Genomic DNA, 12,874 nt, shown 5'->3' on the forward strand with positions numbered 1-12,874 from the left:
TATCCTACCATCAATAGACACTACTATTAATTTACCTTTTTATTTTTTAAATATGTATAAAAATAATAAAAATTGAATTAGTTAAGATGGTAAATAATTCATAATTTAACTAAAATATTTTGCATTTAAATCTTTAAAATAATACTTTTTATGAATTAGATATAATAAAAGATATTTAAAAAAATAGACACTAATCTTTTTAATATTTCCATTATTTTTTTTTCAAAATAAATAGGTCCTTTTCTAAATAAGATAAATTCCTTTTCTTGGGAAATGCCTATCTAGTTTTTACTTTTTACACAAACCACAAGTGCTTGGGATAGATCTTATTCAGATTACCAAAAATTGAAGTGTACATCAATGCATTGACTAACTTTTTAGCCATGGGTCAAATGGATCCCATTTTTCACACACAGCCTTGTTATAAATTGATTTTGACGGATATAGAAATTTTATCTATCTGAATTTATTAAATTATTACTTAGGGTCCGTTTGGAACTCTAGAAGTAATTTTTTTAAACTTTTGACTTATGAAAAGTAATAATATTAATGTCTGGTGTAATTTTCAATATCAAATTGTAACTTTCTAAAAAGCTATTTAGGAGTTTATAGAAAAGTTAAAAAAAATGATTTCTTTCATAATACTTCTACTTTTCATCACATTTCTATAAAATAAGCACTTTTAGAGTTAAAAATCCAAATACAAAATAACTTATTTATAAGTTACTTTTAACCAATGTTCTGAAAATCGGACCGGACCGACCGGTCGAACCGGTTCAACCGGAAATCGGCAAAGAAAACGGCCCGGTCTAATATGTAAACCTGCAAAATTAAAAACCGCTCAAGAACCGTTGAATCGGCCGGTTGCCGTCGGGTCGGACCGGACCGGACCGGAACCCGGCCGGTTTACTGAAAACGACGTCGTTTCCTTCCTTGAAAGGCAGAAAGCACGCGTTATCCCCCATTCCCCCTTCTCCAACTCCTTCCTTCAGCAAAGAGCAAATTGCCCTCCTCCACCAAAGAAAGCAAACCCTAGCCTCCACCAATAGTTGTCGCCGTCTGTCGGAGTGAGAGACTGCTGCCGCCGTCCATCGCATTCAAGAACTTCTGTCTTCGTGCTCTCGGGCCTCTCGCCGGATCCTCCACGTTGGGTGCTCGCATCTCGCCGTTCTCCTCTGTGCTCGGCTGCTCGCGCCTCCCTCCGCCAGTGAGTGCTCGAGCTGTGCGTGTTGGTTGCTGCTCGTCGTCCGTGGTTGTCTCTGCTCGAATCTGCCTCCCAGTCTCACTCGAGTCTTGTCTCAGTCACTGGCATCTCGTGGTTCGTCTGTCTCGTTGCCGGCGGCAGAAGCAACTCGTGGGGTTGTCTCTTGCTTCGTCGCCTTCCGTGGGGTGGTCGCCGACTCGCCGTCGACCGTTGGTGAGTCCCTGCACCATCCTTCCCTGTTCTCTCTTTTTCAGATTTCCCTTCTCCCTGTATTTTTGCATGTTGCTGAATTGCTAATCAAATTTGCCTTGTTGCTAATCTAAATGTTACTGTAAATTGGGACTTTACTTGGATTTTTTAAATTTGTTGCTGTAACTTGAATTTGTGGCTGAATTTGTTGCTTCCTAGTCACAGAATCAGAACAGAATACTTAGTTAGTGCTTTGTTGATTGGCTTTGCTCACTGATTGTTGCTGAATTGCTAATCAAATTTGCCTTGTTGCTAATCTAAATGTTACTGTAAATTGGGACTTTACTTGGATTTGTTAAATTTGTTGCTGTAACTTGAATTTGTGGCTGAATTTGTTGCTTTAGTCACAGAATCAGAACAGAATACTTAGTGCTTGGTTGATTGGCTTTGCTCACTGATTGTATTTGATGATAAATTTTAAATTGATAACTTTTAAATTTTAAATTTGCACTGCCTGTTACTGATTCACTGTTTCTTCAGTACTTTTTGTTGTTGTTAATCATTGTGATGAGCTTTATTAAAATTGGGTTGAAAACTGTTGAATCTTTTTTCATTTTTCATTGTTCTTAACTTCTGTTCTTATTAAAAAACTTGCTATTGGTGATCTTTTGATTTATTATATGCTTCATGTTTTTAATTTCACTCTGCTTCTAGGCTTTTAAATCAGTTTATGATAACTGTGATGCAATTATTTAGTTGGATATCGGATGTAATTATTGAGTTCAAGAGATTGAGTTTTTGATTTGCAAGGTGATTTTTGGTTGATTTTTTATTTAATTTGGTAATGGTGTTTATGATTGGGGTTATTTCAATGCATATTTGTATCTGTGTTATTAGTCAAAGTCATGTCAAGGCCATGCAAATTTATTCAATGTAGTTAAGCATTACTTGCCTAGTCCAGTATGTATGCTCTCTGGTTCCCTAGAGTAAACATTTTGTGAATTCATGAATATTATGTTTCTTGGAGACAAATTCACAGGGGGAGCATTGTATAATCTCATGTTAACAATAGAGACAAAAATTCACCTCACTACACTACATAATCATGCATCTAAGCTCATATCTATTTCCAGTTAGTTTGTAGTTTTGTACTATACGTGATTTGTAGTTTTGTACATATCATCGTAAAAGAAAAAATAACATTGGTTACAATTGCTTGCTGAAAATGTGAACTTAAGTCGTGAAAGTTGTTTGTATAATGAGATCTCAATGAATAAGTAGCTTTGCATTGTATTCAATGATTAATGAGTTATATTTTAGGATGTTTATTTATAATTTATTTATTATTTTATTTTAAAATGGTTTTTTCGGTTGAACCACGGTTAGATCGGTTGGACCAATAAACTAATGAACCAGTAACTAGAACGGTTCGATGACCGGTCCGGTTCTCAGAACCTTGGTGGTGGTAGTAGTATATGTCATGCTGCACCACTTGATTTTTATGGTCTAAGTAATTGATGTATCAAGGAAGCAAAAATGCTGCAAGTTATGGCGAATTTTGATGATTGATGACAAACTTGGATGTTGGCATTTTATGTTTGATTGGTTGTTTTTGTTATTTGATTTTTGAGTTTGTAATGAGATTATAACATTCTAGTTTATGTAGTACTTTTAATTTGGATGATATTTTAAAGTTTATATTAGACTATAATTATGTTTTAGTGTATTTATTATATTTTATTTATTATTTTATTATAAAACGGTTTTTTCGGTTTAACCACGGTTGAACCAGTTAAACCTATAAACCAGTAAACCAGTAATTAGAGCGGTTCGATGACCGGTTCGGTTTTCAGAACCTTGATAAAACTAGAGGTATAAAATACAAAATAGTGTAGGATTTTACTTGTTCAGTTGTTATGTGATGCTGCTGTTATTGTTTATATGTCTAAAAGAATTAGATATCATGATTTATACTTATTCACTTGTTCTTTGGTCCTGTAGTTTTATTGAATCTTCCATACAGAGATATGCATTCAAATAAAGTTTCTGTTTTGTGGATATATCCAATATTCCTTACGGATTGGATCGGGTCCAATCCTTAAAAATTCAGATATCTTATCTGACCCGATTAGAATTGTGCGTACACCCTACTTTCTGACTTGTGCTACAATGTTTCCTTTGGCTGTGAGCTTGTGCTGCTGCTCCGCCTCCATCATGCATCTTGGGTAATCTCAACTTATCTCTCGTCCCTGCCTTCTGCCTCATCCTTTTGCAGAGACTGCAGTCTTCTTCGTCATTGGTGACTGTACCCTGCTCTCGCAAGCAGCAAATCCAGGATGAATATGACTATTGGGACTCTGTCCCTTCCTACTGGAATTGCTTTCCCCACTCCGACAGATGTTTTTATGTTGAAGCCCAACCTATTATTGCATCTTAGTTCCCTTGATTATTACCAGGTTTGACTTGGAGTCATTTTTCTTTGTATTACCTCCGAGTTATTGATTCAAGTGTTTGTGTTGTCGATTATTATTGGTTATTATTTGAACTGAATTACAATAGGTATACACAGAAATAAGTTCACTGGTATGAAATACAAAATACAAATATACATTGAAAATAAATTAAACAACACATGCATTTATACATTGTTGTCTGATTTTGGTATACAAATAGCATTTCTGCTGAATTGTGGGTTGTTGTACTGAAAATAATAAAATTGTCAGCCTTATTTACGTTTCTTGGTTGAGATTCTAAACAAAAAGTGGATAATTTCCTTTTGTTTCCTTTGCATAGTTTTCTATAATCTAATGTTAAACTGGTTTGTCTTCAAACTGGCAATATCCCATTTTGGCTAAAGTAATTTACTTCATTGAACATTGTTCTTAGCTTTTATTTGGGTTGCCTACTGTGACAAATGCAATGGTTACTGCCAATTATGTTACAGAAATGCATTTTTGTTCCTGTTTTTGTTTATCAGTATGGTAGCGGTAAGATTAGACTTCCCGTGGAGACTAGAATTCAAACGAAGAAATGTTTTCGATGTAAATTGAAAGTCAGGGATGAAGTGCCACAAAATGCTGATTTTCCCCGGCAATATGCAAGAAAAGAAAAGAAACCTTTTCCGACGCCCATTGTTGAGCTGCGACGAGCAGCTAGAGAAAGGTTAAAGATGATGAAAGGTCAGCCAGGGAAACCACTCTCGGCCCCAAAGAATGGGTTGCTTGTGAAGAGCCTTATACCAACTGCTTACAATGTGTATAATGCAAGGATCACTTTAATTAACAATCTGAAGAAGTTGCTCAAAGTAGTGCCGGTGCATGCTTGCGGGTAGTTATCCTTGGTACCTTATCATACATTCGGCTAATGCGGAGTTTCTATGATCATAACATCAATTTGATATGTTTTCTTCGTTATTGATAAATGCGACAATAGTAATACAAACTGGTGCTGTTGTTTGGGGTCATGTGACATTTTTGTTTGCTTAGTGGTTTCTTTTACAATTTCTTTGAAGTGTTTCATAGGTCACAAAGCTTTTCCTCTTCACCACATTTTAGCTTTTTTAATTGTTTTATCTTTATTAAAATTTGAATCTAATTTCATATTGGAAATGCCACATACTATTTTTTTGAAAAGCGAATAGTTTATATCTTCCATTTTCAACAGAGGAAATTTGAATGCTAGACATTTGCAACCCACAGTTTGTTCTAACTATTATAACTTAAATGAAGGCGATATTATAGACTTCATGTAAAATTTACCTCACTTTACCCCTCAATCAAAGATACCCATATAAACAATGCCAGTTTTTCCACTTGTTTGCTGCTTAAAGTCTTTCATGGTAAGCATGCTGCCAGAGCCAAGGATAGGTAATTCACTGATGTAGGTAGGTTAACTTATGGTAGCATTGTAAGATTTTCAGTTGAAATTTAAATTGTGTTATACATTGAGCACAAATAATATATTCATGTACATTTTCAAGTGAGCACATAAGATATAGTAAGGACAAATTCTAGTTACTAAATACTAACTAACCTTGCAATATGGTATTTGTGCTGACAAACTAGTCTTGTTGCTAACTCGTTCTGATTTACATGAGAAAAATGTCAGATCTTCTTGTAAAGTTTATTTTCTTTGTTAAAACTTGGTGCATTATTGTCCATTATTTATACAAATAAATGTGATTTAATGTCTGCCACAGCAAAAGTAATGAAAAAATGATTGATTGTCCTATAGTGGTAGGTATCTGAAAATTTGTATACTGATGCAGGTGGTGCAGCGAAATCCATGTAGGACCTGTTGGACATCCATTTAAATCGTGTAAAGGTGCACAAGCCAATCTTCGCAAGGGACTCCATGAATGGATGAAGGCACATGTTGAAGACATGATAATACCAATTGAAGCCTATCACCTCGAAGATCGACTAGGAAAGAGGATTCCTCATGATGAGAGATTCTCTATCCCTCGAATACCAGCAGTGGTTGAGCTTTGTATTCAAGCTGGTGTTGAAATTCCAGAATTTCCTACCAAAAGAAGAAGAAAGCCCATAATTCGGATTGGGAGAAAGGAATATATTGATGCTGATGAAAGTGAACTGCCAAATGAAACCCCAGCAGAACCATTAAGACCACTACTAGCTGAAATAGCTGATTCAGAGATAGTAGCTCCATCGAGCAACGAAGAAATCGTTGCCCTTGCCGAGGAAACTCTCCAGGCATGGGAACGAATGAGGAAAGGTGCTAAGAGATTAATGAGGATGTATCCTGTGAGGGTCTGTGGATATTGCCCGGAAATCCATGTTGGTCCCCAGGGGCACAAGGCTCAAAATTGTGGAGCACACAAACACCAACAACGCAATGGGCAGCATGGTTGGCAGTCTGCAATTCTTGATGACTTGATCCCACCAAGATTTGTTTGGCATGTTCCTGATGTAAATGGGCCACCCTTGGAACGAGAGCTAAAAGATTTTTATGGGCAAGCTCCCGCTGTTGTGGAACTATGCATCCAGGCCGGTGCTGATTTACCGGAACAATATAAATCAACCATGCGACTCGATGTTGGGATCCCATCAACTATGAAAGAAGCTGAGATGGTAGTTTGAGATGAAATATACTTGTAAACAAACAACTGGTGTTATCGTGTACACTGCATAAATTATGCCATATGTACATATGTTTTTATCAACCAAGTTTAACCAACTTTAACCAACTTGTTCCAATTACTCATTGGTCTAGAAAAATATCACTTTTTTTTTTGCTTTTCTTCATTTTTTTTAATTGATTTTTTTCTGAACATGTTTTTTCTCATATTTTGTTATTTTTACAAAATAATTTTATGTTTCTGATGGTGTTATTTATAGTTAGTTTTATATAATTTAATAATTTAAGGTTTTCAATTAAATTATTATATTAAAACATTTTTAATCCTTTATACTTTTATAAATGTTTTCCAGTCAGGTTGTCTAGTTTAAATTTTTTTATCAAGCCCCCTATATATACTGTAGTAAATTTCTTTAAAAAAAATTTGTGATTATCATTTACATTTAGTACAGAAATTTAGTTAGAAATATTTAAATTTAAAAAACAACTAAAAATTTTACAAATAGACAAATTTGAACAGTACCTATAATAAAACAAGGTTTACAATTTATTACCGTGCTTACTCTCATACAGAATGAAACTGTGTAGAGTAAAAATAAATTATCAGATATGTGGATTTCTTCACTTTTTTTAAATACAATATAATTCTATTACCAAATATGTATATATTTATTCTGTATGTGAGTGTTGTCTTTTACAAAACCTTGTAAATTCTAATTCATAAAACTAATGTTGTCACATGCATACAGATGCAACATGGAGCAGATTCTGTTAGAGATGGATAGGATTTTGAGGCCACAAGGTGGTGTCATATTGCGTGATGATGTTGATGTGTTGACCAAGGTGAAGAGCTTTGCAGATGCAATGCAATGGGAATCACTGACCATGAAGATGGACCTTACAGCAGACAAAATTTTTTTGTAGCAATTAAAGAATATTGGACTGCACCACCACCACAAAACCAAGATCATAATCAAGACATAAAATAGTTTTAATATCATATCTGGACTATTCAAGATTAGTCTCTTTCTTTTTTTTGTGGCAAAATTTTTCTCAAGAATTCAATTCTTCATAACACCAATTTATAATTTGTGGCAGTAGCGGAAAATGTTAGTGATGTTATGTTGTAACTTGTAACTAAAAGAGGTCATTAACAATTGGCATTCTACTGGAATTAAAGAAATAAATATTCAATAGAAAATAAGAAAAATGTTTTATATTACTTATTTTAGAAGTGCCTTGAGTCATTGTATTGGAGACTCTGTTGGGATCACTTAATTAGTTTGTGTGAGTTGCATTAGTAAAGGTTTTTAATGGAGGGTTTTTTTTTGTCTCATCACTACCATATTTATTAGTATTATATGGATCATATACTTTTGTCTCTGGTTTCATTATTTGTAATAGTTGTAGTAAATTTGAATTTTTATTTAGGTTTAATTGATTCAGGGATATCTATATATATAAAAGAAGATTACAAATAAAACATGTTAAATTCATATTTTCATCTCTAACACTCATAAGAAAAAACATAGGAAGCTCAGGAGTTTTTCTTTCTACACCATATTCATTATCATTCATAACTACTGTACAACACATGTACATATAAGGAGTTTTTCTTTCTACACCATAGAAGCTGTCGACACAAAATAACCATTCACAAATATTTTAATTCAAAAATAAATTCATACAACAAAAGTATTTGTTTGTCAAAATAAAAAATACAAAATATTATTCAAAATCTATTTCAAAAAACACATGAGCTTTGTAAAACTAATCACCATAAAATCAATCCAACTTGTTACACATCCATCATAAATACAACTCTTTTGAACATGAAAAAAATCAACTAAATTTACTCTTTACTACCGTACAAATAGTTGAATAAATATATATAATTTAAACATAAACGGCATATATATAAATTTAAGGTGTTTGTTTGTTGTACGATAATAAATTTATACGTACCGATACGTTAAAAATATTTGACACAAAATTCTCTCTCTTCAAGGCAGCTCCATTTTTTATTCAGTTATACTGCTGTTTTGCCGATTTTTAGCAAATCGAGGGTGGTTCGATATCTAATGGTTTGAGAGCGAAATCTACTCCTCTTTGCAAATACCAGTTTTCTTACCGTGCATCAAAAACCTTTCGATTGAACAGAAACTTAAGGAAATTTGGAAAATAAATGAAAAAGACTTTGAAAATAAATTGATTGAATTTGAAATGAATTGCATGGAATTTTAAATAAAACAATAAATTGCCATCGATTAGATCAAAGGACTTTTGAAATGGAAAATAAAAATAAATGTAAAACTAGACAAGGAAATTAAATGTTGTTTGAAAGATAAATTTACAAAAAAAAAAAGTAAAGTTTGCAGAAAATGTAAATAAAAAGGTAAAAACAGTGGAAGAAACTCTACAAAAAAACTCGAATGCAGATTCAAAAAGTTGCTGAGATATGAATGTACTTGAGTATTTTCTGAGATAAAGTTTTAACCTTTGTTCCTTCGATCTGTCTCTTATTTATAAAAATCTTCAACCAATCGTGTTAAAATGTAACATCCACGTCCATTAATTTACAAGTAACCAACCGTTTTCGCTCTTTCTGCTTAACATGGGTAACGGCCAGAAGTAACTTTCGAAACTTGGATTCTTCAATTAAGCACATCGAACAGCTTATTGATTAACCGTGACAGTCTGACTCTTGCTCTATATTCCCTGTCATAATCCTCCTCCATGTGGGCCTCTCATGCTAACTAAAGCTCGAATCCAACCTCTCTTTCGAAACTAATGGTTTTCGATTAACAACTGCAAAACGAAATCAAAGTGTAAAAAAGCATATGGGAAAATTCAAAGATGAAATAAGAATTTAATTTTCTCATAAATCTTCAATTACAGTAAGCCAGTCACAAAACTACGGGTGGGTTAGATAAAGTTTAGTAGAGAAGTGTTGAAGTGTCGGAAATTTTTAAAAATATAAACACTTCACTTTGTGTTGATAAATAAAAAATATAATGTATGTGTGCTTTTAGCTTTTGAAAACTTCTTATAAAGATACTTTTCAAAACTAACTGTTTTTTTTTAATAACCTTATATATTAACAAGTGTTTAGATTTATTCTTTTGTTATTATATTTATATTTACGTCTATTAAAGTCATTTTAAATTTTACAAAACAAATTTTACCAAAACACAATTGTTGTAGTTTATACTTATTTAAAGGCTCTTTTATTCGATTTAGCAAATATAACTGCTACAAAAGCCATTACTTTTGAAAAATAGAAGGTTTACCAAACCACCCTAAGTGAAATCTTTTGAGAATATAATAATTTAACATGACAAATAAATGAATAATTATACATTGTATAATCAAACCTTAACACCAAGCATACGCTAAGCTTTCAAAGATAACAAGTTATAAATATGATAAAGTACACCAACCTCCCTTGAATTTTAGGTGAAATTACACATAGCACCCCATGAATTATATGTTGACAATGACAACCCCAGATCCAGTGAGAGGTCAGTGTCCATTTTAGAAAAATATAGTTACCAGATGTCAGATATAACTTAAATCTTAGAAGAGTTCTGTAAAGACTTTTAGAAATAAAGACGTATGTGTAATGTCCCTTAACATCAGAGGCTCAGAGGAGGTTAATGTAATTTTACCAATCACACCAAATCAACAAAGCTTAAACATTTATACAAGTTACGAAGTTAGCAAGGCTAGAGTTGTCTATTGCAGGCTAGAGCAATTCTTGATTGGATATAACTAGAAACTTCTCCAGAATCCGCATACTTCAGTTCTGAGTTGAGATTCTTCAATTTGAGCATAAGATGAATATTAGTTCTGGAAATGAGTAAGTCAACTGGATTGATTTAGAATCAAAGAAAGCAGTTATAAATCCTTAACTTTTTTCAGTTATAAATTCAAATATTTTGTTTGTCACAGTTATGGTTTATCAGATTCAGTATATGAACAAATTAAGTTTTGATTAACTCTTCAGTAAAGTAATCTTGGACAAATCTTGGACATGAACTACTAAATAATGATAGTAATAAAAGATGTTTTCAGACCAGAATAAATTCTTAATACCCTACAGGATCACCATGCAGTTATTGTACCAAAATACAGTTTGAAAGACATCATCAAATTCGTAAAGTAACTTACAACACCAAATGAAACTCTTACCCAGATTCTGAAAAATAAGGGCAGCACAACTGCACAAGCAGCTCAAAATGATCATCACTCGTCATCATCTGAAATGTCAATTACTATTGGTTCCTCAGTTTTTCCATTGTTATGACCAAAAACCTCAAGTGGTTCTTTCTTCACGTGCACCTCAGAACAAACTTGAACAGGGTGTTCTTCAGAAGATGGATGCTTTCTCTTCTGACCAGCCTGCTCCTGATAGTTGCTCATCATTGGTACCTCCCCAATGCTCATGTTAGCCATTTCTTTTCTTTGTACTGCATAAAATAACCATCTCTATTCAAAATGAAATACATCCAACCATTTGAGTAATATTCCATTCAGTTCTAGTAATTGTAAGCTTGTGTCATCAAACCCCAACTTAAGCAAATTCACTTTGAAGTATTCAATATTTTACTTTGTATTCAATTTGCCTCAAATTAAATAATTAATCCCAGTGGGATTAATTTTCTAAAAAAAGTAGCGATAAAATAACTCATTTTTGTATATTCACTTGAAACTCATCATGGTATCATCATACATAAAATGTGGCTCCCACTACTCACTTCAGATTCATTACCTCAACACATCGGATCATAAGATGGACTGTGATCCCCATTTTAACTGGCCACACACTGTATCATCCTATGATGATGAGGTGATGAGTCCCAAGTACATAAAAAATGCACCGCACAAATGTGCCTCTAGGCTTACACTTTCATGCATTGAAGTTCAGAGTTTGATAACTTATAATAACTTACCTGAAGTGAGGTCACGTAAAGAGTGGTCAACAGAAGCCTGATCATCCAAGAAGAAGAAGGCAGTGGTAGAGCTTCGCAAACAAAAACCCAAATCAACTAATATTAATTCTAAGATCAAATAACTGAAACACATAGCACAACCATGCTAATGTAAACTTGAACTCAAGAAAGAATTAAAATTGTGCAGTACCTTGACCTACATCCCCAAAAGGTTCCAGTTTGCGTTGGTAAACTTTTAACCTGTCCTGTGAGAGTTGGAGACAAAAGCAACAACATTAACAATTAACTAACATACTTTGGCCTTGCGAGTGATTTTGATTTCTGTAGTTTTCGATTGGTTAAAATAGTCACATAAAGGGAATAATTCGACTCACATTTGCTATCTACAAGGAAACGTTAAGCGAGAAATGGAACTTACAAGTTCAGATTTGAGGGGATGATAATCTGGATTAGTCCCCTTAGAGAGGATGAAAGGGTTTGAGAGAGACAGAATATTCGGCAGCTCTGCTTCCAGATTCTCCAGGCTGGCTACCGTGCGCCTCAGTGCTTCGCTCATCTCTTTCGGTACCGCCCTCACCCACACTTTCGCTTCCCCTCGCCATTTTCTGTCTGTCTCAGTCTCAGGGGAAGTAGAAATTTTGTGACTCACAAGGAGACGCGCAGTCGTGCACACCAATTTAAGGTTTTGAAAACCAGACCGATTATTAAACCGCTCTAGTCACTGGTTTACTAATTTACTGATCCAATCGGTTCAATTGTGATCCAACCAAAAAAATTATTTTATAATAAAATAATAAATAAATTATAATTATCCAGTATACACTCTAAAATATAATTATAAATAAAACATTCTAAAGAATCATTGTCCAAAGTTTTCAAGTTTGATGACAAATAACTAAATGCTGTTAGAAAGTTTCTCTGGATGCTTCTCCTTCTTCATTTACAATCGAAAGTAATAATAGTCTCGTTGGGTTGAAAGTTGTTTCTCTGCTTCCAACTAGATCAAATTGTGACCAAAATTCAGAACAAACAACAAGAAATAAAAACACAACAATTAAGAAAAAGGCTTCAATTTTATTTTTTGTCTATTTTTTATTTTGTGCTAGAAACTTGAAATTATATTCTCCTGACTAAAAAAATCATACATTTTTAATTTAATCATAACTAGACCATGAGTTAACCCTAAAAACTAAAGCTTGAATAAACAAACTATACATTTTTAATTGCTTCCGTTATAACCACTACCAGTTATTCATCTTCCCCTGTATTAAGATTAGTCGTATCGTTCGAAATGAAAAAATTAACAGCCAAATTATTATCCACAGATGTATTATTATCAGCAAATATTTCTTGGTTCATACTATTATCTATAACTGAAATCAATAAATCACCAAGATAGTTACAATCTAAGTAAAAATAAAATCACAAAATG

The 12,874-nt window shown here is 33.3% G+C and overlaps 2 protein-coding genes across 4 annotated transcripts; one reads left to right on the plus strand and one right to left on the minus strand.

Moving 5' to 3' along the window:
- The first annotated feature begins 942 nt into the window (after nucleotides 1-942).
- Nucleotides 943-6,612, plus strand: LOC112735296 (APO protein 2, chloroplastic). 3 transcript variants are annotated; one of them, XM_072212373.1, is made up of 4 exons: nucleotides 943-1,417; nucleotides 3,669-3,849; nucleotides 4,371-4,720; nucleotides 5,661-6,612. In XM_072212373.1, the coding sequence occupies exons 2-4, from the start codon at nucleotides 3,730-3,732 to the stop codon at nucleotides 6,490-6,492; spliced, it is 1,302 nt and encodes a 433-aa protein (XP_072068474.1). In that variant the 5' UTR covers nucleotides 943-1,417; nucleotides 3,669-3,729; the 3' UTR covers nucleotides 6,493-6,612. The 3 variants fall into 3 exon arrangements, with proteins under 3 accessions (XP_072068474.1, XP_072068473.1, XP_072068475.1); XM_072212372.1 differs by having other exon boundaries at nucleotides 954-1,417; nucleotides 3,583-3,849; XM_072212374.1 differs by having other exon boundaries at nucleotides 964-1,417; nucleotides 3,395-3,849.
- Nucleotides 6,613-8,965: 2,353 nt separating this feature from the next.
- On the minus strand, nucleotides 8,966-12,111 carry LOC112732922 (uncharacterized). The gene is made up of 6 exons (XM_072212375.1): nucleotides 11,861-12,111; nucleotides 11,633-11,687; nucleotides 11,443-11,513; nucleotides 10,682-10,959; nucleotides 10,196-10,339; nucleotides 8,966-9,298 (listed from the first exon to the last, which is right to left on the minus strand). Exons 1-4 carry the CDS (start codon nucleotides 11,996-11,998, stop codon nucleotides 10,933-10,935), a joined length of 291 nt encoding a protein of 96 aa, XP_072068476.1. The 5' UTR covers nucleotides 11,999-12,111; the 3' UTR covers nucleotides 8,966-9,298; nucleotides 10,196-10,339; nucleotides 10,682-10,932.
- Between the last annotated feature and the right edge of the window lie 763 nt (nucleotides 12,112-12,874).

Source organism: Arachis hypogaea, chromosome 13 (genome assembly GCF_003086295.3).
Source record: "Arachis hypogaea cultivar Tifrunner chromosome 13, arahy.Tifrunner.gnm2.J5K5, whole genome shotgun sequence".
NCBI lineage: Eukaryota > Viridiplantae > Streptophyta > Magnoliopsida > Fabales > Fabaceae > Arachis > Arachis hypogaea.

Bases quoted from the DNA above. Each gene is read 5' to 3' on its own strand.
- LOC112735296 (XM_072212373.1), top strand. From the start codon at position 3,730: ATGAATATGACTATTGGGACTCTGTCCCTTCCTACTGGAATTGCTTTC. The intron at 3,850-4,370 runs GTTTGACTTGGA...TTTGTTTATCAG, and splicing joins GTTCCCTTGATTATTACCAG to TATGGTAGCGGTAAGATTAG. The intron at 4,721-5,660 runs GTAGTTATCCTT...ATACTGATGCAG, and splicing joins GTGCCGGTGCATGCTTGCGG to GTGGTGCAGCGAAATCCATG.
- LOC112732922 (XM_072212375.1), bottom strand. From the start codon at position 11,998: ATGAGCGAAGCACTGAGGCGCACGGTAGCCAGCCTGGAGAATCTGGAA. The intron at 11,514-11,632 runs GTACTGCACAAT...TTGTTTGCGAAG, and splicing joins TTTTGGGGATGTAGGTCAAG to CTCTACCACTGCCTTCTTCT. The intron at 10,960-11,442 runs GTAAGTTATTAT...TATTTTATGCAG, and splicing joins TTTACGTGACCTCACTTCAG to TACAAAGAAAAGAAATGGCT.